Below are 23696 nucleotides of genomic sequence, written 5' to 3'. Positions count from 1 at the left end.
GAAAAAGTTAATTGCAGTGATCTCTTTACAGAGGAAGAATAACTATTCATGCAAATAATCTTCTTGAAATTTGCCTGAACACCTGCAAATGCAATTGCTTTGACAGTGTGTGCAATGAGACAGTTACATTTCTGGTGTTTTTGCAAGGCTGGGAACGAGCTGTTGTGAAGCACCCGAGACGGATGTCACCACGGCCCAGCACATGCAGTTGTCTTTACATCCAGCTTGAAAAACAGATAGAGCAGGGATTTCCTTGGAGAAACAGATAATGTGGCTTTTCCGGCTCTTCTAAGGATGAAAAACCAGAGCCTTGAGTTGGATAAGGCACATCCCAGTCACAGACAGCTATGGGAAATGTGATTTATGAAGGGACTTAAATGTTGCAGCTGGGAAGTTTAGCTGGGGGCGGAGAAGAAACCGATTCAACCACCGAGAGAAGAGATAAAAATCTCACAGAAGTGCTTTTTCTCAAACCTTTATTTGGCTGAGAATGTAAAACCACTGCAGTTCTGGGTTAAACAAAATAATTGTTGACTACCTATTAGGAAAGACTCCTTCTCCAGTCTATCTGCTTTCAACAAAGAAACACACACCTGGAAAATCACACAAAGTTTGACCTGGGAAGTTCTGGCTTTCCCCCAAATCCAGCTTTGATGTGAAATGCTCATCTCTGAACCCAGCCTGGAAGCCAGAGAGGGATGGGTGCACTGCAAGGGTGACCTCTCCTCCCTTTCCCTGCAGCCGCTCACCCTCCTGCTCATTTACCCTCTGGCCCAAGGGCCGGATGAATGAATTCCCAAATTTCTCTTCCTTTTCTGCCCAGATTTATTTTTCAAACAGCCACTGAGCAGGTGGGACTTGATCCTTCCCACCCCAGCGTCAGCGCCGCAGCTCTCACCCCGGCAGTCCACACTTTGCTTTCCGAGGATGTTGGCAGGAAACAGCTCTAATCATATAAAAGGAAATTATTTCATACACAGCAGTCATTAAACCACGGGGCTCCTTTCCATGATATACACTAGCATGAAAAGTCTAACGGATTTAAGAAGAGATTATGCCTGTTCATGGTGGAGAGGGTCCTCAGCATCTCTGGGGCATGTTGGCTCATTCACAGCCTCTGCTTCAGGAAATCCTCAAATTTCTTACTGCCAAGAGCTGAGAAAGGAAACAGGGAAAGGGATCACCCTGTACTTGCCTTTTTTGAAAATGATGCTATTGGAGAGTGACAGTGGGCTATTGAGATTTTTGTCCTGACCCAGCATAGCTGCTTTTATGGGATCGCCAGATGAAGCCCTGTGCCTCAGCCTGTCGGTATATGGCTGTTTGAACCCATGGCTATGGGATGCCAGGCTGATTTTACAGTGGTGTTTCACAACTGCTTGATACTGGCACTGATAACTGACTCAGGGTAATACCGACTTGCCTAATACACACCGATGAGCATTTCCCGTTTATAACACTGCTCATCTGCAGTAAAGTGGTGCCAGGGAGCTGCTTCTGCCATACTCTGCCCAGAGCTAAAGCAGTTCCTGCCTCTTGCCCCACACGAAAACCTATAACCTTTCAAGTCCAGAGGCTGTTTCAATATTTTCTTTTTTTTTATTTTTAGCCAGTACTAAGGCAGACATTGTGGGCAGCATCAAAATGCAAGGCAGAGTATCTTTGCTCAGTGGTTTTCCTTCCCAAATCACTACAGCCACCTCTTGCTCTGGAGAAAGGTGAGTTTGTGGGAGGATGTCTCCGTGCTGTGATGCACTGCCTTGGTCTCCCCTTCTGACTCTAGGGTATGTGACCATGTTACGGACCCTTGAAACCAGCCATCAGGTTCTCCTGGTTTTCTGAGCCTTGATGCCCATCATGGTCTTGCCTTGCCCTAGGGTTCAGCGCAATCTGTTATTTGGACAAGACCTCCTTGGCCAAACTGCTGTGCTGGGAGACATGCTGCAAGAGCCCCAGAGTTTCTGCCCAGTGGTCCTCACAGCTTATCCTCCTCATCAGCTTCATCTCCTTTCTGGCATGTTTAGCTCTAGTCAGTTGCCCTTGTGTCAGAAACGCTATTGCTGTAGTCAGTCTCAGCTTGAGGCAGGAGGTGGAACAGACAATCTCTCTCAGTCCTTCAGCCTGATCTGTTATGATTCTTCCCATTTAGGTTCTGTGGTCCACGGACTGGGTTTTCACTGGCAGAAGTAAATTTAGAGTGAGGGTGATCTGATGCTCCTCCCTGCCTCTGGATCCACCAGCGTTCCAGTGCAATGCTGGGAAGCAGCTGCAGAAGCAGGTGATTCTGGAAGTGCTTTCCTCTACATCACATTTTAGGGCCATACGGGTGCTCTTTCTTCAGGTCTGACCTTCACCAACTGTGCCATCAGGTTGTTGGCAATAAAAACACAGACAATGCAGGGTGGTTCTTGCTTCAACAACTGTCCTGGCGGAGCAAAGCTCAGGCTGGAGCAGAGCGGTTGAATGTAGCTGTGCAGAAGGTTACGGGGTAACGCTAAGGCTGCTGACTCTGTTGTAGGTACCAACACCTCTAGTGTGAAACAACTAGACCAAACCCAACCAGGCTTGAGTCTAAGGCAGCATGGTGGGAAAAGCTGTTTTCAAATTCAGCTGATTTCATCCCCAGCATACATGCATGCTCTAGCAGAGCTGGGCTTACCAAAAACATAACTTTAGGTCAAAGAGACCATCTGACATCTGGCCGTAAGAAATGATGAATTGATGACTCAACGAATTATTTTGCTCTTTCACCATATCTAGATTTTGATCTACATTCGCTAAACCAGCCGGTGCAAGTTTTCTAAATGGATTTTAGATTCACCTAATTAAAGCAGTAAGAACACTTAATGGAGATGTATTTAACCCAATATAACCCTTCCTTAAATCAATTACACTAGAATTTAGTAGTTTGCAGGCAGAAGCTAAACCAATTTAAGAAAGAATCAGGACAGGTTAAGTACCCTTGTAGTGCAGGTGTGCATTACTTTAGACTAAACTCCATCTAGTGAGTGTTGTAATGTCACCAGACCACAGTCAATCCCACCTAGTAATACATGCTTAATCAGTTCATGAACTCCAGCTATTAAGGCCACAAGCGCCAATGACTGCCAGGCTACCACTAACCATGACATCTCATTTTGTTCCATCTCCATGGCACCCAGTACTTCATGTTCAAGTAAATTGCTCATGCTGAACTCATCTTCTAAAGGAACTTGAGGGTCTTCTGCCGTCTCTTGTGATTTGATGTGCTCCCATCCCATGTGGACACCACATGTGGCCTTCAGTTGAGTGATCTAACATGAATGCCCCATCATGAGGACAGGACAGCGTGTGATAGATGTATGACAAGGCACACGATGCGGGAGAAGCCACTGGGCCCCACGGGAAGAGGACAGCAGAAAGCCACAGGTTGGATAGTTTATTAGAACACTCCTTTCAGAGAGCATCTGTCTCAATCTGAAGACCTCAAAGGAACAGGGAACACACTGGTGCAAACTACCCATGGCTATAGCTGCAGATACCATCTGAGTTTCCCATCTGAATTAGTCTGGCTTCAGCTCACACTTACCAGCTCTTCTGCTGCCTTTTATTTATTGTTAAAGTGTTCTTTAGCACTTTAGGACATTGAAGTGCTCTTTAGCCCTTTAGTAAGGGTTTTGCTTTTTTTATTTCCCTCCCCGTGAAGGTATGTCAGCTTTTTTATCATTATAAGCAATGCTGCCGTCTGTTGACTAGTAATTGCTGTTGTTAGAGATAATCAATAAAAACAAAATTATCTATATAGGGCAGTGAGTGGGCTGGATGGGTGAGAGCTCTCCAAACTGCTAAGACTTTGTTAATTAAGGGTAGAGCACATTTTCTGAGGGATGGATCTGAGTTTTGGAAGATCAAGTTGAAGGGACAGGGAAATTCTTGCTAGGTCACTCTACCCCTCTGAAAATGACAATTCCGTTACTCACTATCTCCTCGTTCCTTTGACGCACTGAATTCTCCTGCCTCCTGGTCCATAAAGGCACCACCTCCAGTCCCCTCCTATCCTCTCTCCAGCCAAGCATAATTTCTCTTGTCCAGAAAACAGGAAGAGAAACATAAACCCAAGTAAGCAGAAGTGGTAAAGCCAGCCAGGATGTGCTAGAAGGCCAGGTATGTGGAGATAAAGCCCCAGGAGAAACAGAAGCAGGCAATGAGTGAGGAGGAGACAGGAGCAGGCACTGACACACTCAACATAGACACCAAACAGACATATATCTGCTGCTGGTCTCAGCAGAAAAGCACCTGAGCAGATAGCTAGGCCAGCACAAGCCTGCAGCCCATGCCCATGGCAGTGAATTAGTGGTACATCAGGCAGAGCATCGCCAGGTGCAGGAGGGAAACCTCATCCTTGCGAACAGGATAGAAATCAGGTTGGAAAAGGTGATCTGGGAGACAGTGGGAAGGGAGGTTAAGAGTCAGCAGTGCCTTTTACAGACCCCAGCACCGCTGGGGAGATGAGGGTAAGCATCAGTCTACTCTTCTATCGGAAGTAGTGCCATGTCATCACACAGTGAGTTTGACAAGGTCCTGGTACAGAGAAAACAGGTTCTTCACAAACAAAATGAACTGAGAGTTAAGGAGCAATACTTGTCGCTGCAGGACTGGTTGCTCAATGCATCCGGTCTACAGCCAGAGCACAGAAGAAGAAAATCAAAATGAACTGAGAGTTAAGGAGCAATACTTGTCGCTGCAGGACTGGTTGCTCAATGCATCCGGTCTACAGCCAGAGCAGAGAAGAAGAAAAACACTTTCTGTCTGACCTACATTCTGCATCAGTTTATGGCAGCACAACTATAGCAGGCACATGAGAAGGCCAACAACAGAAGGCACATCCAGAAAGCTACTGGAAGCGGGGCCAGGCTTGCATGGTGGTCTGTGCAGAGCAGAGCCGGTTGCAGTGTGCAGGCTGGGAAGCAGCGTGATTAATGAAGGAGACGCCAACATGGCAGTGAAACCAGAGCGATGCTGCCAAGCTGTGAGGAGGAAGCAAATAGTATCAGGAAGATGAGATATTTTTTTTTTGGTCTCAGTTGTACTGAAATCTCCACACAGTCCAAAGACTTAAAAAGTGGCTGTAGTAAGCCAAAAATTAAAGATCAGAGAACTGCATGTGCCCTACCTGGCAGGTCTGAACAAGGTGAACTCTTTCCTTAATGATAAAGATAAGGCTGATTCTTGGATTATTTTTAGGCATATTTTCATAGAAACCACAGTAACTCTTGGGTGGCAAAAGGAGGCAACTCTATTTCACAAGGAGCCCCACTGACCCCAGGGATGCAGCGTCTGACATGCCCTCAAAATGGGGAATAGAGAGGGATCTGGCCAGCTGTACTCAGAGCATCAGGTCAAAGCAAGTGCAAAACAATGAAATGATGATTGGTATCAGATGTCAAACTGGCCTCACAGCTAAGTCTTGTGGTTGCAAATATTTTTTTGGTAATGTTATTTCAAACAGACATCCAAAGGAGCAAGACATTGTTTCTATCACAATTTGGTACAGAATGGCTGGGGAAATGTCACTTAAAAGGACATGTGCAAACACCATTTCTAGTGTATTATCAATGATAAAAGGGCTTAAAAATGGGTAAATTTTTCCTTGGTTGCTTTTTTGTTTTAGATTACTTTGTCTAATGAAAAGCTGTGGCAGATTTACTGCAAAAGAGACTGTGGTCATTTGGGGTTAAAAAGAAAATGAAGTTGTTGCTCTCAGTTGCTAAAACAAGACATGTACCAACATCAGCCCTGTTTATGCAGCCTGTATGTATCTGGGTACACAGGGGGCTACCCTATGAAGCTGATGCTGAGAAGCTCCCATGGCCTGAAACTTCTAGGATTTCTAGGCAAAAATTTCCTCATCCCACCTTCATCTCCACACAAGTGGAATGTCAACCTGTTTCATTTCCAAAGACAAAAAGCACTAAGGGTGCCTACGTTGGATTAGTTTACATCTGCAGCAGGCCTTTTAGAAGCTTTGCTGCTGTATTAAAAGCCCACTTTTTTGCTAACAATAAATAAAGGTGGCTGGGTCAAGTAAACCGAGCTCTGTCTGCTTACCACTAATTAAATAGTAGCAATATTGATTCAAAAGAAAGCAAAAGACCTCATTTTCCAAGAGAGTTATCCACCTTATTCTTCGTATCTTTCATCAGAAGCCATAAAACACTTACCCTTCCCAACAGAGGGTAAGCGATCAATATGAGCATAATTACTAGAGAGTACAATTACATTATCAGCAAAAATTATAACTCTAACTTGATGTAAATAGTAATTTTCTAAGGCTCTTCTGTGAGGTTTGCAAACAGGCTACTCCCTAAGAACTCAAGATTAATTTTTATACCTTTGCTTGCTGCCACTGCCAACAGGAAGCTGTGGGTAGGTGACTCCCAGTCACACTCACATGTGAGCCATCCAAAACATGGCATTTTTTCATCTCCAGTTCTGTGTATTGCTGTTACTATCTATCACGAGCGGGAATGTTTAATTAAATGAGCTTTTTTTTTCCATTTTCTTTTCCATGCTGGTCTTTTATTACTGTTCAACCTTGCTTAAGGCAACGTCTGTGTATCTGCTTGCCTGAAGTTGTATATCTGAAATTTGAGGTGGGTTTCCCCTAAGGTTTCATCTGACCCAACCTCCAGGCCTCCCACAGCGATGCTGACATTTGAGCCAGATGCTCTGGGCTTCCTTTTGCAGCAGTCAAGGGAAACAGGCACCTTTAAGTTAGGGTTCACCCTCCTTCATTTAGCAAGGTCTGCAGCAGGGTAAGGAGACCCCACGCTAATAGTAGGTGCCCCACAATCATCCACGACTCCATAAAACATCTCCTAAAATCAGTGGGGACATTTGCAATGAATTTTATAAGGGCTTTTCATTACAGGCTCTGGTAGAAACATTTGTCAACATAACCACAGCTGGGTTACTGCTGGGAGAAGATACTCCAGCAAATGCTCTGGGAGAGTCATTTCTCCAATCTGTCAGGCAAAATAAAAAAAGTCATAGAAAACACCTTTTCACTAGCAAAGCTTAAAGGCTGAGCTTGACCTCACCGCAGCGGTGGTGAATGTCCTTAGTGCTTCTTGTTCATTATCAATCAGAAAATGAGGATAATACGCAAATGCTGCATTTCCTCTGAAGCTACTTCATCCTCGCACTTGTTAATGCACTTTCTCTCTAATGCTTTTAAACTAGTAAACTTCAAAGCAATAAGTATTTAATAGTGATATAAATGCATTTCCATTTGGGAAGGGAAATAAACTGTAATGATGTGAACATGTTTATACTAAAATATTTGTGGCTTTTCCTGGTAGGATGCCTTTGTGAAGACAAAACCCAAGCAAACAGAAAAGTTCATACCCCTAATTAAAGCGGTTATAATCTTTATAAGGGATTACAACACCAAAGGCCAGACAGACATCTCTCAAGTCCTACTGACAAAGCTTCGGGCCTGATGCCTGCTTTCAGCGCTGCCAGAAAACATCTTCACAAGTGAATTGAAACCACTTGCAGAGGAAGAACCGCAGTGTCATCTGGCTGCTCTGGCGCCTGTTGCCCTGCGGTACCAGCACCACTGCCGCAGCGATGCTGCCATGCCTTCGCTCTGCGGCATTGCCTGCTCTGCTGGAATTTCTGAATGCTGCCCCAGACCTAAAAAGGGAAATACGTATAAAAACTAACTTTAGGTCTAAGAAAGGGCTCACTGGTCTCTAGTCAGAGGAGAGAGAAAAGCCTGTAAAGGGGCATTCAAGCAACCAGTCTCTCTTCTACCTTAATATTTCCCATAGGTTTTGGGAAGACCTCTCTTTCTGCTAGCATTCTCAGCACACAGATTCTTGGCCAGTTAAAATCTCAGCTAAAAATAAAAACGGCTTGGGTTAACCTCAGGTTGCATCCCGCAGAAGGAAATGCCTTGGCTCGGCTCAGCTTGCCAGGGAAGGGAGAACTGTGGGCACTGCTAGAGGGATATGCATTGCTGTTTGGGTAGAAGGGCTAATGAGCTAAAAGGGATGTGACAGGGAAAGGGCAATGCTGGTGAAGGGGATGATATGCAGCACTGCTGGGGGAAAGGGAAAAGGGGGCTGGGAAAAGCCCTGCTCCCTCTCTCAGGCATGGTGCTGTGGTGCAGGGCAGGAAGGTGCAGCCTTTGTGGTACATTACAGGAGGCTCGGCGACATCTTCTTCTGTCTCCAAGGCAGAAAGTTCTCAGCAAAGCAAGGCAATGTGAACTGCTGCCACATTCACATGCTCCCAGAGGACATCAGTCCATCCTAAACATTCACCATATTCCTGTAGAACCAGTGTCCCGTAGTTGTCAGCTCACCGAGATCACACATGTTATTATGCAACACTTCAAAATACGAAAAATTTTCAATCAAGGTGAGTCATAGCTTTTTTGACCACAAACATTGCAAAAATAACAAAATAAGTTTGACTGTGTTTTGAAACACGGCATCTTTCTCACGAAGTATTTTGGTGGTTTCTCATTTAATACGCCTCTTGAAAGCGAAGACTAGACCATCAGTTTTTCCTCTTGGTCTGGCTACAGAGCTGTATTTATACTTCTGGTTCACTAAGGCAGCAGCTGAACAGCCAAGAGCTCGCAGGCTTTAGCCACTCTCACAAACAAACCCTTCAGCTGAAACAGTGTTCAGAAACCAATATGCACTCCAAAGATGCTTCCCCTTCCTCCCCCCCAACAGAAATAAAAACAAAATGGAAACAAAAATAGAAAGAATAGACAATGCAAATTTAAGTCAAAGTAGAGACCTATCACAACACACTGAGCATCCAAAGGTCGAAAGGTGCCTCCAAGCAATCCTGCAACTGGGTTTTCAGGTTACATGATTTTGCAGGAAAAATTCTCTATAAATATAGTACAATGTCAAAACCACATTATTTCTGTTTCTCAACCTGAAATGCCAAATCTTAAGCAAGTCATTTGGCAGCAGTGGGAAGGGTAGAAATGGCATGTGTTGGCTCAGGGCACTTGGTTTTGAACTGGCTCACCAGCCTGGCTGGCAAAAACAGCTCTTCTCTGTTTTCAAAGTTAATTTATCTTGGCCCAGGCATCTCTTTTGTTCTTTGGCACAAGTTCAGCGACACTAGCGAGCGAACATGATTTAACATTTGTACATTTCTAGGAAGAGCAGCTTTATTTCTTCTGTCAAGACAAGACACCTTCCAGACACAGGAAGTGTTGGTGGTCTTACTGCATTGGAGAGGCTGGCAGGCGAGTCCATCCTCTGAAGGGGGGCTCCTAGAAGCACTGCTGAGCCTCCAGCTCCTGCCTCTGTATTATTAGAGCAAGACATGGGCGCCCACTGGCTCTTGTAATATCTACTTAGATTTACAGAGAAAAAGTGGAAGGAAGGTCTTTTTCTGTGAGCTGTTCAACCAAAATAATCTGATTTAACAATGACTTTGAGTGGCCTGCTTTTGATGAATACTCAAAAGAAAACATGATCCTGACAATGGGGGGAAAGAGAGAAAGTAGGAAAGAAGATGGTTTGGACCTGCTCAGAAGATTCTCTGGTCATGTGTGGGCTACTTGTTTGACCACATGATAGTGGACAGAAGCACACAGACATCCTGTGTGATGGGTTGCCATGTTGCATGCTGCCCTGCTGGGCCTGGCACGGGCAGGGGAAGGGAGACATTTACTGGGGTAAATCTTTCAGAAAAAAGTCTTGTTTCTGGAGAGGAGGGATCAGCTGTGGGATTTCTATGCTCAGAATGTGCAAACTGCCCAGCGCAGCCTGGATAACACCCTGCTCTCAGAGCTTGCAACCATCTTCTTCGGGCACCAGTGAGCAGCCTGAAATCTCCATGGTATGAAAACAGGACTGTTTTGATCTGTCCCTCACATGGCCTCCATCCTGCCTGGTTTCTCCAAGCTTTTTAATTGCTTTGTCCTGCTCTGATTCCTATTATGGCACAGTAAAATTGTGTACTGAGGAGAACACGCTTTATTTAATTTGTTACGCAGTTCAGAGAAGTAAAAGAAACTCTTTAATGACAGATATTCGGCAGATTGTGAAAACCCTGCACAAACTCCTGACACGGCCAGGCACTATTTATTCACAGCGTAACACAAAGCAGGACCCTGTCTGCCTGTGGCACATTGTCAAAATATGCTCTTCACGCTTTCCGCAGCTGAGAAAAGCCTTGATGGGTTCTGGTAATTGCTCTTGCAACATCAGGCAATGCTAGATCAGCTCCTTCCTCCTCCTCATTACCCCTCTGGGCTCATAGAAAACAGTGAAAATACAACATATTGCAACAGAAACAGAAATGTTTGGGTGTGTTTGATTGGTTGGAGGTCAATGGTCACCCTTCAATGTCTCCCATAATCAAAAATCCCCTTCCTCCCAAAGCAAAGCCATAGACTTCGATGTCAGGGCAGCTCCCTGGGACCTGCCCTGCAGCTGTGACTGCAACTCAGCAGTTGTAGCACTGCTGCCCAGTTATGGTTTGTCCTGCCCAGAGAGAGTTAACTTAGGACTTTATATTGGGTAAAAACACTTGGGAAAGCATACACTAAAGCAAGCAACAGCCGGCAGGTCTGCTCAGTTCCCAGATCTTATCACTGCCTGCAAAGAGGCTCTCTTTGTCCCGGAGCAGAACTAATAAGCACTTTCCCCTTCTGCAGCAGCTTTACATCTTCTGCTTCAGACTGACAGAATTAATGCCTGGCAGCTGTTGCCTTAGTGCAGTTCTCTATTTTATCTATTTACTATAAGCACCAGCTTAGCCTTACTCATAGCAAGTTGCCATCCTGCTCACACTAAGTATTTTTTGTCATGGCTCTCTGGCTCATCTGGCTCGCCCAGGAACCAGAGGTGCTCTCGGAGGCTGCAGAGAGGAAGAGGCAGGAGATATCTTTCAATCATAGCCTCGCTAGCCCCTTTCTTTTCACTGTTTCCATCACCACCTATCACGTTAACCTCAAGCAAAGCCGCTGTGAAGATCACAGCAGTGATTTTCTCAACAGCATGGTGCTTTTTATCATTTCACAGAGGGCTGGATCAGTGAAGGCACTAGTTCTGCTTTGCTAAGTTGCAAATCAAATTGTCTGTACTTTGGGTGTCCAAGCATGGGCACGAACGAACATAGGCTTGCTATGACTTAGCTGCAAAATACTAATTGTGTCTCATTTAAATGTATGCATGGGGTAACTTAGACTGCAATGGATGGAGGTCAAGTCAAGGGATTGCTTGAGAGAACTTGACACGTAACAAATCCATGGAACCTGACAGGTGACATCCACGGTGCTGAGAACTGGCTGGCTGATGTCCTTGCAAGACCACTTTCTGTCATCTTTGAAAGGTCATGGAGATTGGTGGAAGACCCCAACAACTGGAAAAGGGCAAATGACAAACACATTTGCAAAGAAGGCAAAAAGTTCAACCTGCAGAAAACAGGTGGGACAGTCTCAGTTTAGACCCGTGTCCTTCTGGAGCAAATTTCTGAGGGTAAATTGCACCTGATCAACCTGTGTCCCTTCTGTGATAAAATGACTGGATTTGTGGATGAGAGGATGGAGAGCAGTGTATGCCATTTACTTTGACTTTAGAAAGCTTTCAACAATGTCTCCAACAATATTCTTGTATCCAAGTTAGGATGTTATGGTCTGCAGGAGTGGGCAATGAGAGGGGTAAAAACCTGGTTGGATGATCAAGCTCAGAGATTAGGTAATGGGGTGTACTCCTCCTGGAGGCTGCTAACAAGTACAGTACTGCAGAGGTCTCTCCTGGGACCTGTCCTGTTCAACATCTTATCCATGATCTGGAAGAGATGATAGAGTGCACTCTCATCAAGCCTGCAGGTGACACTAGGCTGGGAGGACCAGTCCACATGCTTGAGGGTGCAGGGCTGCCACTCAGAAGGACCTACACAGGCTGGAGGTACGGGATGACAGAAACCTTAAGAAATTTCAACAAGGACACATGGAAAGCCCTGGACTGGGAAAGGAAGAACTCCTGGCAATAACACAGGTGGGGGAATGACTGGGTGGGGAGCAGCTCTGCTGAGAACGACCTGGGGCCTTGTAGACAGCAAGCTGCACATGAGCCAGAAGGCGGCCAAAAAGCACCCTGGGCTGTGTTAACAGGATCATAGGCAATAGACTGATTATGGCCCTCTACCTCGTACTTCAAATGAGACACCTGGCGAGGACGACCGAGATGGTTGAGGGCTATAGCACTTAAGGAGAGACTGAGGAAAATGGAAACTTGCCCACCCTGGAGAAGAGATTCATAGTCAAATCTGACTGCAAGTACCCAGTACCTGTGAGGAGGTCATCGAGAAGATAAGAGCCAGGCTCCTAACTGGGGTCCATGGTGGGAGGATGAAGAGACAACAGGCATCAACTGAAACATGAGACATTCTGACTAGATAATAAGGAAAAACATTTTCCAGTGTGACAACCACCAGACAGTGGAGCAGGTTGCCCAGGGAGATTGTGCAAATTCCATCCTTGGAGATTTTCAAGCTCTGACTGGATAATATCTTGAGCAACCTGGTCTGACCTCAGAGCTGACCTTGCTTTGAGGAGAAAATTGGAGAAGAGACTTCCTGAGGTCCTTTCTAGCCCGAATTTCCATATGTACCTAATGCATGTCATTTAAGTTTATGTGCAGAGTAGCTTATCTAAAAAATGGTAGATAAGGTGACTTGAAAGTTTGCTTAATTGATAAAGAATGGCACAGAAAGAGTGTGGTCTCGGCTGTGTACATACTTGCCATGACACAACTCTTTCTTGGGTCCCTGCTTCAGAGATATGCCAAAGGTTACAGTAGATATGCTAAGTAAACAGGCTGATCAAAACCACAGTGTTGGAATTTAAACCAGCAGGTGATAAGTGCTTATACTTTGTGCTGAAGAAATCTACTGATCTGCCTAAACAAAATTAAGAAAAAATGACAAATTGTATCATTTTTTAGTGGGTTTTAAAGATAACTGTTGCAGGAGCTGCACAGGAATTAGTGATGTCCTAGAATAAAAAAGGCAAAATTTACCTAAGTTCAAAAGTTGCTAAACAAATCTATAGACTTTTGCTTGGTGTTCTAGATCAATTCAGTTTGAATTTTAACATGGACATTTCCAGAAAGGCAGGGGCAAGGGAGAAAGAAGGGGAAGAAAGAAGCCAGAAACTTCTTCCTTTTGGCTCAGGCTGATGTGATAATATTTAATATTCCCGGGAGGGGCAGTCCACAGAGTGTCTTCTGGCCAAGGTATGCCTCCTGGCCAGCTGAGCCATGCAGAAAAAGCTTGCGGCAACCTCTCAGGGTTGTCACAGTGGGCTGGATGCTGTTCACTTCTCAGACTGCTTCACTCCATGTGCTCTTCCCTCTTATATTTCTTAGAAAAGCTCCTAGACAGCCACAATCTCGTAAAATGATTTAAGGTTATACTTGCCCTCTGTTACTAATGCTTTGTGGCATTAGGTAATTGCTTAATTGAGCATTTAGGAAAGCATTAATATATTTTTCTCTGTGAATGCATTATTAATATATACATTACAATCTCTGCTGTTAAGGCTTTGTACAATTATTAATAGACTTCAAATTATATGAACTGCATGAAAATACTTTCTTCTAGTAAAAAGAAACTGAAAAGGACACAAATCATATCTGGTCTATCTTCATTATAAATTACTTATTTGTATTGATACTTCTTTACTCCAGTAGTCCTAACCCTGTCTGTGCCAGCTAAAAAGGCAAGTATGAATATTTCTGTCCTGTTTACCCTTAATCCACAATGCCAACTTAGATGTTTGAAGAATAACAAACTGCTTTGCATCCACCCATTTTGACCACTGACTTCTCTGCAGTACAGTGCTCTACTTTCATCTAGAGCAGCACGCTGTATAACATTACTCCTTCCATCAAGGTTGTATTTAGAATTGCACTAACAACCTCCATTCCTCTGGAAGTGATAAAGGCAGTACACCTACAGGCATTAATTTGTTTTGATTGCTTCTGGTAAGACCACATTAAAGAATTTTAATGAGATTTTTTAAAAAAATAGTGGGCAGTGCCAAAAATGCACATGGGCTTAAACATAATATAAAATGGTGAAGGAATTAAGGCAAAGACAAAAAGGAGGCACAGAAATTTTACACAATTATTTAATAACCTGGAATGGTTTGGGGGCATTAAAAACATGTTGGGTTGGGAAGTAACATCATCAGGCTGATTACGTTAAAATAATCAGAACTACATAAAAACCGTTACTGGGTCACATGAAAGCTCCTTGTAGGCCAGCAGTTTCTGACAGTGGCTGATAGTACGCGAGTATGAAGACAGTAAGAACAGGGCAAACATGTTCTGTATTTCCCCAAAATATCTTCCCAGATCCAGCAACTTGCAAGTCAGGAACTTGCTGAGCTAGATCAAGAGCCTTTGATGATTTTTCAGTTGCTTTTTGAAGCCCGTGCAAAGTTTTGGTATCCACAATAACCTGAAGCAAAGACTTCCTACAGCTTAACTATGGACTGTATGAAGCATTACCTCCGTTTGTTTGCTCTGAGCCTTCCAAGTTCTACTTTCATTTGATGTACCTCGGTTCTTGTGTCTGATATTTTAGTGAACCATCTTTATTCTTGTTCCTTATTTGGAGCACTGGAGATTTTAGACAGACCATGCTATTATTCCCCCTCCCTTGCAGACCGAAGAAACCCAATCGAGTTAGCCATGCCCCACCTGGAAGCCCTCCTGATCATTCTATTAAATTATTTGAATATTTTCCAGTTCTACCATAATATTTCTGAGATGGGGATACTGGAATTGCACAGGGAATTCAAGATGCAGGTGGAACAGGGATTTATACAATGGCATAATTATTCTTGCTCTTTGGGTCAGTCTCTATTTCTCTCCTAATAAAATTTAAGAATAATCCTAACAGTTCTCAGTTTCCATTTTGATCACTGCTGAGCCCTGAGCTGATGTTTTCACAGAACCACCTCTCATAACCCTAAGGCCTTTTTCCTCAGTGGTAAAATTCAACTCCAAGTTCCTCAGTATGTACATAAAGTTAGGATTATTTTTTTTTTCCTCGTATGCTATCCTTTCATATTTACCTGATTTTAATTTCACCTGCCATTTTTTCTCTCAGTCGATTAGTAACGTAAAGTCTTTTGCAGTTTTTCTAAGTTAGACCTACCCTGAATAGCTTAGTATCACCAGCACATTTCGCAAATCACTATTCACCTCCATTTCTATCGTTATTTGTCCATATTTCATATCCATTAGCAGCCCATTTTTTTACTTCCTTTGGGGAGGAATCTGAGTGCTTTTGGAAATCATAGATGTTTAATTGAATCCACAAGCTTGTTGACTTCTTCAAAGAAAGCTGATAGATCTGAGATGGTAATTTGCTTCACAAAAGCCATAATGACTTCCCCTAATGTGTCATCTTCATGTGCCCACTTTTCTGTTCTTTAGCATCATTTCTACATATTTATCTAGTAAGGATGTCAGGCTTCCAGGTCTACAGCTTCTAAAATCTTATCTGAAATCCCTTCAAAAATCCGGTATCACATGAGCAACTTTTCAGTCCCCCTGGATACCAAGGTAGTTTTAAGTGAGAAGTTAGAGACAGCAGTTAGTACCTGAACTACTTCATCTCTGAGCTGCTTGAAAACCCTTGGTTGACCACCACCTCGTCTCAGCAGTTGGCTACTGCTCATTTTGTTAACGCGTTCCTTCATCTTCTATACCTTCACTTTAATCTGAGACGTATTTTCCCAATTATGCCCCTTCAAGAAGCTTCCCAGTTACCCAAGCTCATCCTCTATGTGGTTTTGCCTTTATCCTCCATCAAAATGGACAGGTCCCACCTACAGATGCTTTTTTTCATTACAGACACTTTTCCAGGTATACAATTTAAGTCTAACCACAGGAGAAAATTCACTTTTTTTACATTTTTGTGGAGAACAGCCTGTATTTTTAGCAACAAACACCTAGTTACAAAAGCACTTTGTTGAGAAAATGCTTCTCTTAGGGACTACAGTGGGACTGTCTAAGCATTTCTTCTCTAGTGCAGCAGCAGTGTCACTATCCCGTAATTCATTCATCAATCAGAATAAACATTAAAGCATAACACAGCTTAATAAAACCATTAGAGCTCTGCCACAGAAATAATTACAGAGACTGGTAATAAGGGAGAGCCATTTACTTAAATGGAGCATTCTCCAGTAAGTGATGACTTACCTTACCCCACCCGTCAAAGTAGGACAGCTAGAACATGGGAAGTAGCAGACTCCAGGATTCAGACTCTTTCCTAGAAGGCAGAATTGAGGATTGGATCTGAAAAGGTTCTTCTTGTATGGACTTAGTTATGCTCAGAGCTGAGATCTCCGAGGTCTCTGATTCAGCAGTGGCTTGTTCCTGTTCACTGATAAAAACTGAAAGGCATTTTATGTATTTATATCTGATCCATGGAGGTCACTCTTGCATTTTCCTAAAAAATTAATATAATGCATCTTTGTTGCAGCTGCTCTTCTTCAAGGCTGCTTGCAAAGCCTGCTTGTTTCCTGGCTGAAGCCGAACGTGACAGGCCCTGTGACACTCCTTGTGCACACCTGGCTGTACAGTTGGGGTCTTTACTTGCACCTTCTGGCTTCATCTGAACGTCCAAAGCAATGAATGGTTGCTTGCAATTATGGAGGAATAAAATTAAGGGCTAATCCTAAATAAATCTTCTGTCCTCAGTTATGCCAACTGCTGAAAAAATGGAGGAGGAAATACTTGGTTGGACTCGATGATCCCAAGGGTCTCTTCCAACCTCAATGATTCTATGATTCTATGATTTATATATTTTCTCTTGAAATGTACAAAAAATGATCAAGGATCAAGAAAGCTGGCAACGGACTTTTTACAAGGGCGTGTAGTGATAGAACAAGGGGTAATGGTTTTAAACTGGAAGAGGGGAGATTTAGATTAGGTATCAGGAAGAAATTTTTCACTGTGAGGGTGGTGAGACACTGGAACACGCTGCCCAGAGTTGTGGATGCTCCATCCCTGGAAGTGTTCAAGGCCAGGCTGGACGGGGCTTTGAGCAACCTGCTGTCGTAGGAGGTGTTCCTGCCCATGGCAGGGGGTTGGAACTCGATGATCTTTAAGGTCCCTTCCAACCCAAACCATTCTATGATTCTATGATCTGCCCTGACTATAAATCAAACTGCTGAACAGCCAACAGAACACAAAAGTTGTGTGTAGAGACCGAAATGTAATTTGGCAAGAAACATGAAGAGAAGATTAATATATGGGTAAAAAGCACATCTGCTTTCATCTTATATAAAAATTGAAAGCATCTAAACTGTCCTGCTTCAGGACATGAGCTCATCCATCCCTTGCAATAAGGGAACCTGTCAGAAAATCATGGTTGTTTTCAGATCTCCTTGAGCTGCAGCCTTTCTCATAGGGAACCAATGTGGACCTCTACCACATCACCCCTTCTTAATTGCGAATTACGTTGCAAGGCCAGTTATATCCCACCTTGTCTAAGAGCAAGCATATCCTCCTGGCTTTCCTGATACGGCCACCATAGCCTGTTCTGTGCTGCATAATATCAGTGCTCAGAAAATAGCAGCCACTGATGTCTGGAATTACTGTTCCTGTTTTGCGGCAATCATCTAGGCTAGGGAGCAATTTTTAGATACCATAAGCCAGATATTTTTAAAAAAATAATAAAAAATTCTTCGCTAGCACAATCTGTAATGGCTTAATCTGCTTCCCTGCTTAATCAGCTCTCCTGCAGCCAGCGGCCAGGCTTTCTAGTTTTGCTTCTGTGGTTTTTCACCTCTATTCTTGGGGTTGGTTTTTTGGTGGTTCAACTTGTAACTTCTATGCCCATGGCCAGGAGGGTCTTGCAAGGTTGTTTCTCCTCTCTTGCACGTCAAGCAGCCGTTCACACCAGTCCACCACTAAATCAGACATTTCTTTTTTATGCTTATTGTGGCAGCGTTGGGGCGAGGCTCATCAGGAAAACTAGTTTCCTGAGGGAGCTGCGGGGAGGCCTGAAAACCCTCACGCACCCGAGCTCCCGGGGGTAACAAGGCACAATAAAAGCAGATAAAAACGCCGTCTTTTGGGGACCGATCTCCTTCTTCCAGAGGGAGAGGGCTGAGGGCGCTGCGCAGGCAGCCAGAACCCAGGCGGGGAAGCGGGGTGGCCGGCCTGAGGGCGTCCCCCTCACGGCCCCTTGGTTCTGTGTGCGTGTGGGAAACCCCCAACCTGCGATTTCTTGAGGAAAGAAAGGCCTGGAAAACGTTAATTTCGGGAAATAACACCCCGAGAGGCTGGGCTGCGGAAGGTTTAGGGCACTTCTGCCACCGAGCCGCCCACGGCCGCGCTCCCCCTCCGCCGCCTCGGCCGCCGTCCCGCGCGCTGCCTCCCCTCAGCCTCGCGCAGGCCCCACTCCCCCCCGCCCTGCTGCGGAGCCGCGCTCGGCTCGCCCCATTGGCTGCGCTCCGCCACGTGCCGCCGCGCCCCCGCCTCCCGCAGCCCCCCCACCCTCAACCTCCTCCGCCGCCGCCTCCCGCGGAGCCGTTACCTGCGGCGGGGCCGCGCCGCCCGCACCCATGCGGAGGCGACGCGACCGCACCGAGCCCAGCGCAGGTAGGCAGCAGTCGGCGGCGGCGGGGGGGTCGGCGGAGACCCGCTGGCTGCGGGGGTGAGGCGGCGGTTTGGGGTAATTTGCAGGGGAAAAAGGGTGGTGGTGGCGCCGTGTTTTTTTTTGAGGGGAGTGCGGCGCGAGGCCTGTGGGCGTGTGGGGGGAGCCGGGGCGCTGAGGGGAGCGCGGGGGTGCTCAGCGGGGCTTTGCCCTCAGAAGCGCCCTGGGGGCCTCTGTCGCCCCCCTCAGAGGGTCTGTGGTGCCGCCGGTAAAGGCACCGACGTTTGGGGGTGTTTTTCGAGGGGGCGGTGAGTCCCGGAGGTCTTTAGGCGCCGCGGGGACCGGCGCTCTCTCCGCAGGCCGGGGGTGGCCGGAGGCCTGCAGGGTCAGCCGGGCCAGGCCGCCGCGTCCGGCACTCAGCGGTGCGGGGCTGAGGTGTTTGAGGACGTGCCCAGCAGGGACCGTGGCTTCCAGATCTCTCCCGGGGAAGGTGAGGAGGCGCCGGGCCGGGGAGGTCTCCGGGCACGGAGGTGGCAGCTCCGAGGTCTTGAGCAGATGGGCGATGGAAGCCAGGTCTGCCTTGGGCCTCTCCTGGGAGGGAGAGGAACGCTGTGGAGGCTGTCTCCAGTTGTTCTGCTGAAATGAAATTTATAGCCTTCTGCTTGTCTGCGGGTTGCGATAGCCTTTTTCTGGGTGATTTTTGCCTTTTCCCGCTTGGGAGCAATGCAGATGTGAAACAGAAATGACTTCTGCTGCTGCTGCTGCCAAGCCTTCTTTATTTTCTTCAGCGCTACTCAGGAAAATTAGTTTTTTGTGCTGAGCTTCTTATTTTTATTTTTATTTTCTTCTATTTCAATATAAGATCATAGCTAATAGAGGAGAGATGTTTGTTTTGCAGCTCTCTTTAGTTATGGAAATGAACGGGAAATGTTCATAAAATTACTGGAGGTAAATAGCTTTCCCATGGTAAATGTTTATTTTTCCTCTCATGAAAAATATGGGATTTTTTCTTCATTCTGAGAAAAAAAAATTAAATAAAGATGCATAGTTCTTTTCTAAAGGAAACTTGTTGAAATAAATGTTCTTTATGCGTCTAAAGCGGATATATGCTTTTAAACAATGGGACTGTATGGATGCAGTTTGGAAGTGGTGTGCAGTTTTCCTGCAGGCTGTGTTATTCCATCTGTTTTGCTGCAGTGAGGTTATTATCTCCCTTCTAGATTCCTTTCCTGCGGCAGGAAACCTTGAGCTGTCTCCCAAGCCCTCTGATAGCTGGACAAGAGACAGGAAATGCAGGGAACTTTATTGAAAGGTCAAAATGCAGCTGGAGACTTTGTGCATTCAAGTGCTTTGGTGTGTTGGCTGCTCTCTCAGGGCTGATGAGAAAAGGGCTCATCTTAACATTTGGTTTCCTGGAACTTCTTGGGATTTATCATCCTCTCTTCTGTAGAGTTTGATTAAATTGCCCAATAGCCTGACAAGCCATTAGGAGCAGGCTGTAGGAAGACAAAGTGCAAAGTGCAGAAGCTTCCTTTCATTGAGGAAAATAGGCTAAAATGCTTAATTTTGTTTACTTTACATACATCAGTTTAGGTGTTGGATGTGGAATATGCCAAGATCTGCAGCAAAAAGGGCCGACGAGAAGCTCTTTTGGGAGCTTTTTGAAGCCGGGACAAGCTCTCTGCTTGACCTGGGGCTGTCAGCTGATGAGCAGTGCGTCTGAGGGAGCCTGGGCGGAGCAACCACCACCCCCGGGTGATAAGAAGCCTCAGGGAGGGCAGGGACTAGTCCAGAGCCCAGAGGGAGCACCCAGTGCTGGGTGTATGCCCCGGTGCGGGCAGCACCTGCAGTCTGTACGGCCGGGCGATGCGCCTCTACGAGAGTACAAGGTACGTTCAGTCAGTCTGGGGGGTTCAGCTATGGTTTCTACTCGGTTGAAGGCTGTTTTTAGGAAAGCTGTGGGCACCCAGACAGAGGCCCCACGCACACATGCGGGTGTCCAGGCCTCTGGCTGCAGAGAGTGCCGGAGACTGGCACTCGCAATGGTGGGCAGCGGGGACAACACCTGTATCAGATGTGAACAGGTGAATGATCTGCTCAGCCTGGTGGCCCAGCTGAAGGATGAAGTGGAGAGGCTGAGGAGCATCAGGGAGTGTGGGAGAGAAATTAACTGGTGGGCCCACTCCCTGAGAGTAGGGGAACAGGTTGAGCCCCCATGTAAATTGGAGGACCCCCTCCCCTCTTGTCACCAAGCAATAGGAGGAGATCTGAGAGAAGAGGGGAAATGGAAACAGGTCCCTGCTTGGGGAAGCAGGCAAGTCCCCTCCTGGCCCCTCCCAGATCCCCAGTTACCCCTGCAGAACAGGTATGGAGTCCTGCAGGAGGAACTGGCTGATGGAGAGGAGGATGGCACACCAAGACTAGAGAAGTCAGGAAATGCACATCACTACAAATGCAACATCGCTACTAGCACCAAAAGGAAAAGGAGAAGGGTCATTGTTGTGGGTGACCCTCTGCTGAGGGGGGCAGAGGGACCAATATGCTGCCCTGACCCGCTTCACAGGGAAGTCTGCTGCCTCCCTGGGGCACAGGTCAGGGATGTGATGGACAAACTCCCAGACCTAGTAAATCCCTCTGATTATTACCCCCTGTTAGTATTTCAGGTGGGTAGTGATGGAATGGGTAGGAGGAGGCCAAAATCAATTAAAAGAGATTTCAGAGCCTTCGGATGGCTGCTCAAGGGATCAGGAATGCAAGTTGTGTTCTCCTCTATCCCTTCAGTGGCAACCACAAATAAGGAAAATGATAGTAAGAGGCAGCATATCAACTTGTGGCTCTGCGACTGGTGTTATCGGCAGGCCTTTGGGTTTTTTGAGCATAGCCAGCTATACGAGACCCCTGGCCTGCCAGTGTCAGGCAGGATACAACTGTCCCAGAGGGGGAAAAGAATTTTGGGGCAGGAGTTAGCAGAGCTCATTTACAGGTCTTTAAACTAGATATGAGGGGGGAAGGGGAGATAACTGGGCCTGTTAGGATTAAACCTATGGGAAGCATGCCAGGACTTGAAGGATGCTGCATTAGTGAGGACTCTCACTCTGTCATTTCATGTGAGAAAAGGGATAGATGTTTAGAAATGGCTGCTAGTGAACAGTGGGAAAACACTTTCCCAGAAGTGGAAAAGGGTATTAGGCCAGGAGTTAACAAAGCTCATGGACAGAGCTTTAAACTAGAAGTTAAGGGGAAAGGGGATAAAACCGGGCCTGCTGGTAATGAGCATGGGGGGAAAGGGCCAAGGATGGGGGTGAAATCAATAGCCCAGGTCAAGTGCATCTACGCTAATGCATGTAGCATGAGCAACAAACAGGAGGAGCTAGAAGCCATTGTGCGGCAGGACAGCTATGATGTAGTTGCCATCACGGAAACGTGGTGGGATGACAGTCACGACTGGAATGCTGTGATGAGTGGCTATCAGCTCTTCAGAAGGAATAGGCAAGGAAGGGGGGAGAGGGTGGCTCTGTACATTAGGGAGTATTTTGGCTGTATAGACTCCAGTGATGATGAAGTTGAGTGTTTATGGGTAAGGGTGAAAGGGAAGGCTAACAAGGGTGATTTTGTGCTGGGAGTCTGCTATAGACCACCCAACCTGGTTGAGCAGGTCGATGAAGTATTCTATAAACGGCTGGCTGCAGTCTTGCAAATGCCAGCCCTTGTTCTGGTTGGGGACTTCAACCTACCGGATGTCTGCTGGAAATGTAACACAGCAGAGAGCAGGCAGGCTAGGAGGTTCCTCGAGTGTATGGAAGATAACTTCCTGACAGAACTGGTAGGTGAGCCTACCAGGGGAGGTGCCTCGCTAGACCTACTTTTCACGAACAAAGAGGGACTAGTGGGAGATGTGGAGGTCGGAGATCGTCTTGGGCTTAGCGATCATGAAATGGTTAAGTTTTCAATTCTTAGTGAGGTAAGGAAGGGAGTTAGCAGAACCTGCACCTTAGACTTCTGGAGGGCAGGGCAGACTTTAGCCTGTTCAGAATGCTGGTTGGGAGAGTCCCTTGGGAGATAATCCTGCGGGGCAAAGGTGTCCAGGAAAGCTGGACGCTCTTCAAGAAGGAAATCCTAAAGGCCCAGGAGCAGGCTGTCTCCATGAGGCGCAAAATTAAAGGGTGGGGAAAATGGCCGGCCTGGATGAACAAAGAGCTCTTGATGGGACTTAAGGAAGAAAAGGAGGGTTTACCATGGGACTAGTGGGAGATGTGGAGGTCGGAGATCGTCTTGGGCTTAGCGATCATGAAATGGTTAAGTTTTCAATTCTTAGTGAGGTAAGGAAGGGAGTTAGCAGAACCTGCACCTTAGACTTCTGGAGGGCAGGGCAGACTTTAGCCTGTTCAGAATGCTGGTTGGGAGAGTCCCTTGGGAGATAATCCTGCGGGGCAAAGGTGTCCAGGAAAGCTGGACGCTCTTCAAGAAGGAAATCCTAAAGGCCCAGGAGCAGGCTGTCTCCATGAGGCGCAAAATTAAAGGGCGGGGAAAATGGCCGGCCTGGATGAACAAAGAGCTCTTGATGGGACTTAAGGAAGAAAAGGAGGGTTTACCATCCTCTGGATGAGGGGACAGGCAACTCAGGAGGAGTACAGAGATCTTGTTAGGTTATAGAGAAAAAATTAGGAAGGCAGAAGCCCAGCTGGAACTCAACCTGGCCATTAATATAAAGGACAACAAAAAAAGTTTCTATAAATACATCAACAAAAAGAGAGTCAGGGAGAATGTCCATCCCTTACTGGATGCAGGGGGAAACATTGCGACCAAGGACGAGGAGAAGGCTGAGATACTTAATTCCTTCTTTGCCTTCGTCTTTAATTGTCAGACCAGCTACTCCCAGGGTATTCAGCCTCCCGGGCTGGAAGATAAAGATGGTGAGCAGAACAACTCCCCTGTAATCCAGAAGGAAGTAGTTAATGATTTGCTTATGCACCTGGACACGCCAGGTCCAGGGGCCAGATGGAATTCACCCACAGGTACTCAGGGAGCTGGCAGGAGAGCTCACCAAGCCT

General features: G+C 46.1%; 1 protein-coding gene across 2 annotated transcripts in view; it reads left to right on the top strand.

Moving 5' to 3' along the window:
* Window positions 1–18538: 18538 nt before the first annotated feature.
* The window catches only part of ST3GAL5 (ST3 beta-galactoside alpha-2,3-sialyltransferase 5), a 28158-nt gene continuing 23000 nt past the window's right edge, over window positions 18539–23696 (top strand). Inside the window, exon 1 of one of the 2 annotated variants that reach the window (XM_014936050.1) lies at window positions 18539–18650. Coding sequence is in view for 1 of the 2 variants with exons in the window: in XM_014936049.1 (XP_014791535.1) it covers window positions 18614–18650 (37 nt within the window). In the remaining variant the exon portion in view is untranslated. The remainder of the gene's footprint in view (window positions 18651–23696) is intronic. The other variant, XM_014936049.1, reaches the window with a different exon arrangement.

The sequence above is a fragment of the Calidris pugnax genome, unplaced genomic scaffold (assembly GCF_001431845.1).
Source record: "Calidris pugnax isolate Ruff unplaced genomic scaffold, ASM143184v1 scaffold14, whole genome shotgun sequence".
NCBI lineage: Eukaryota > Metazoa > Chordata > Aves > Charadriiformes > Scolopacidae > Calidris > Calidris pugnax.
The sequence above is the reverse complement of the archived record's forward strand: the minus strand, read 5'-3'. Positions and strand labels throughout refer to the sequence as shown.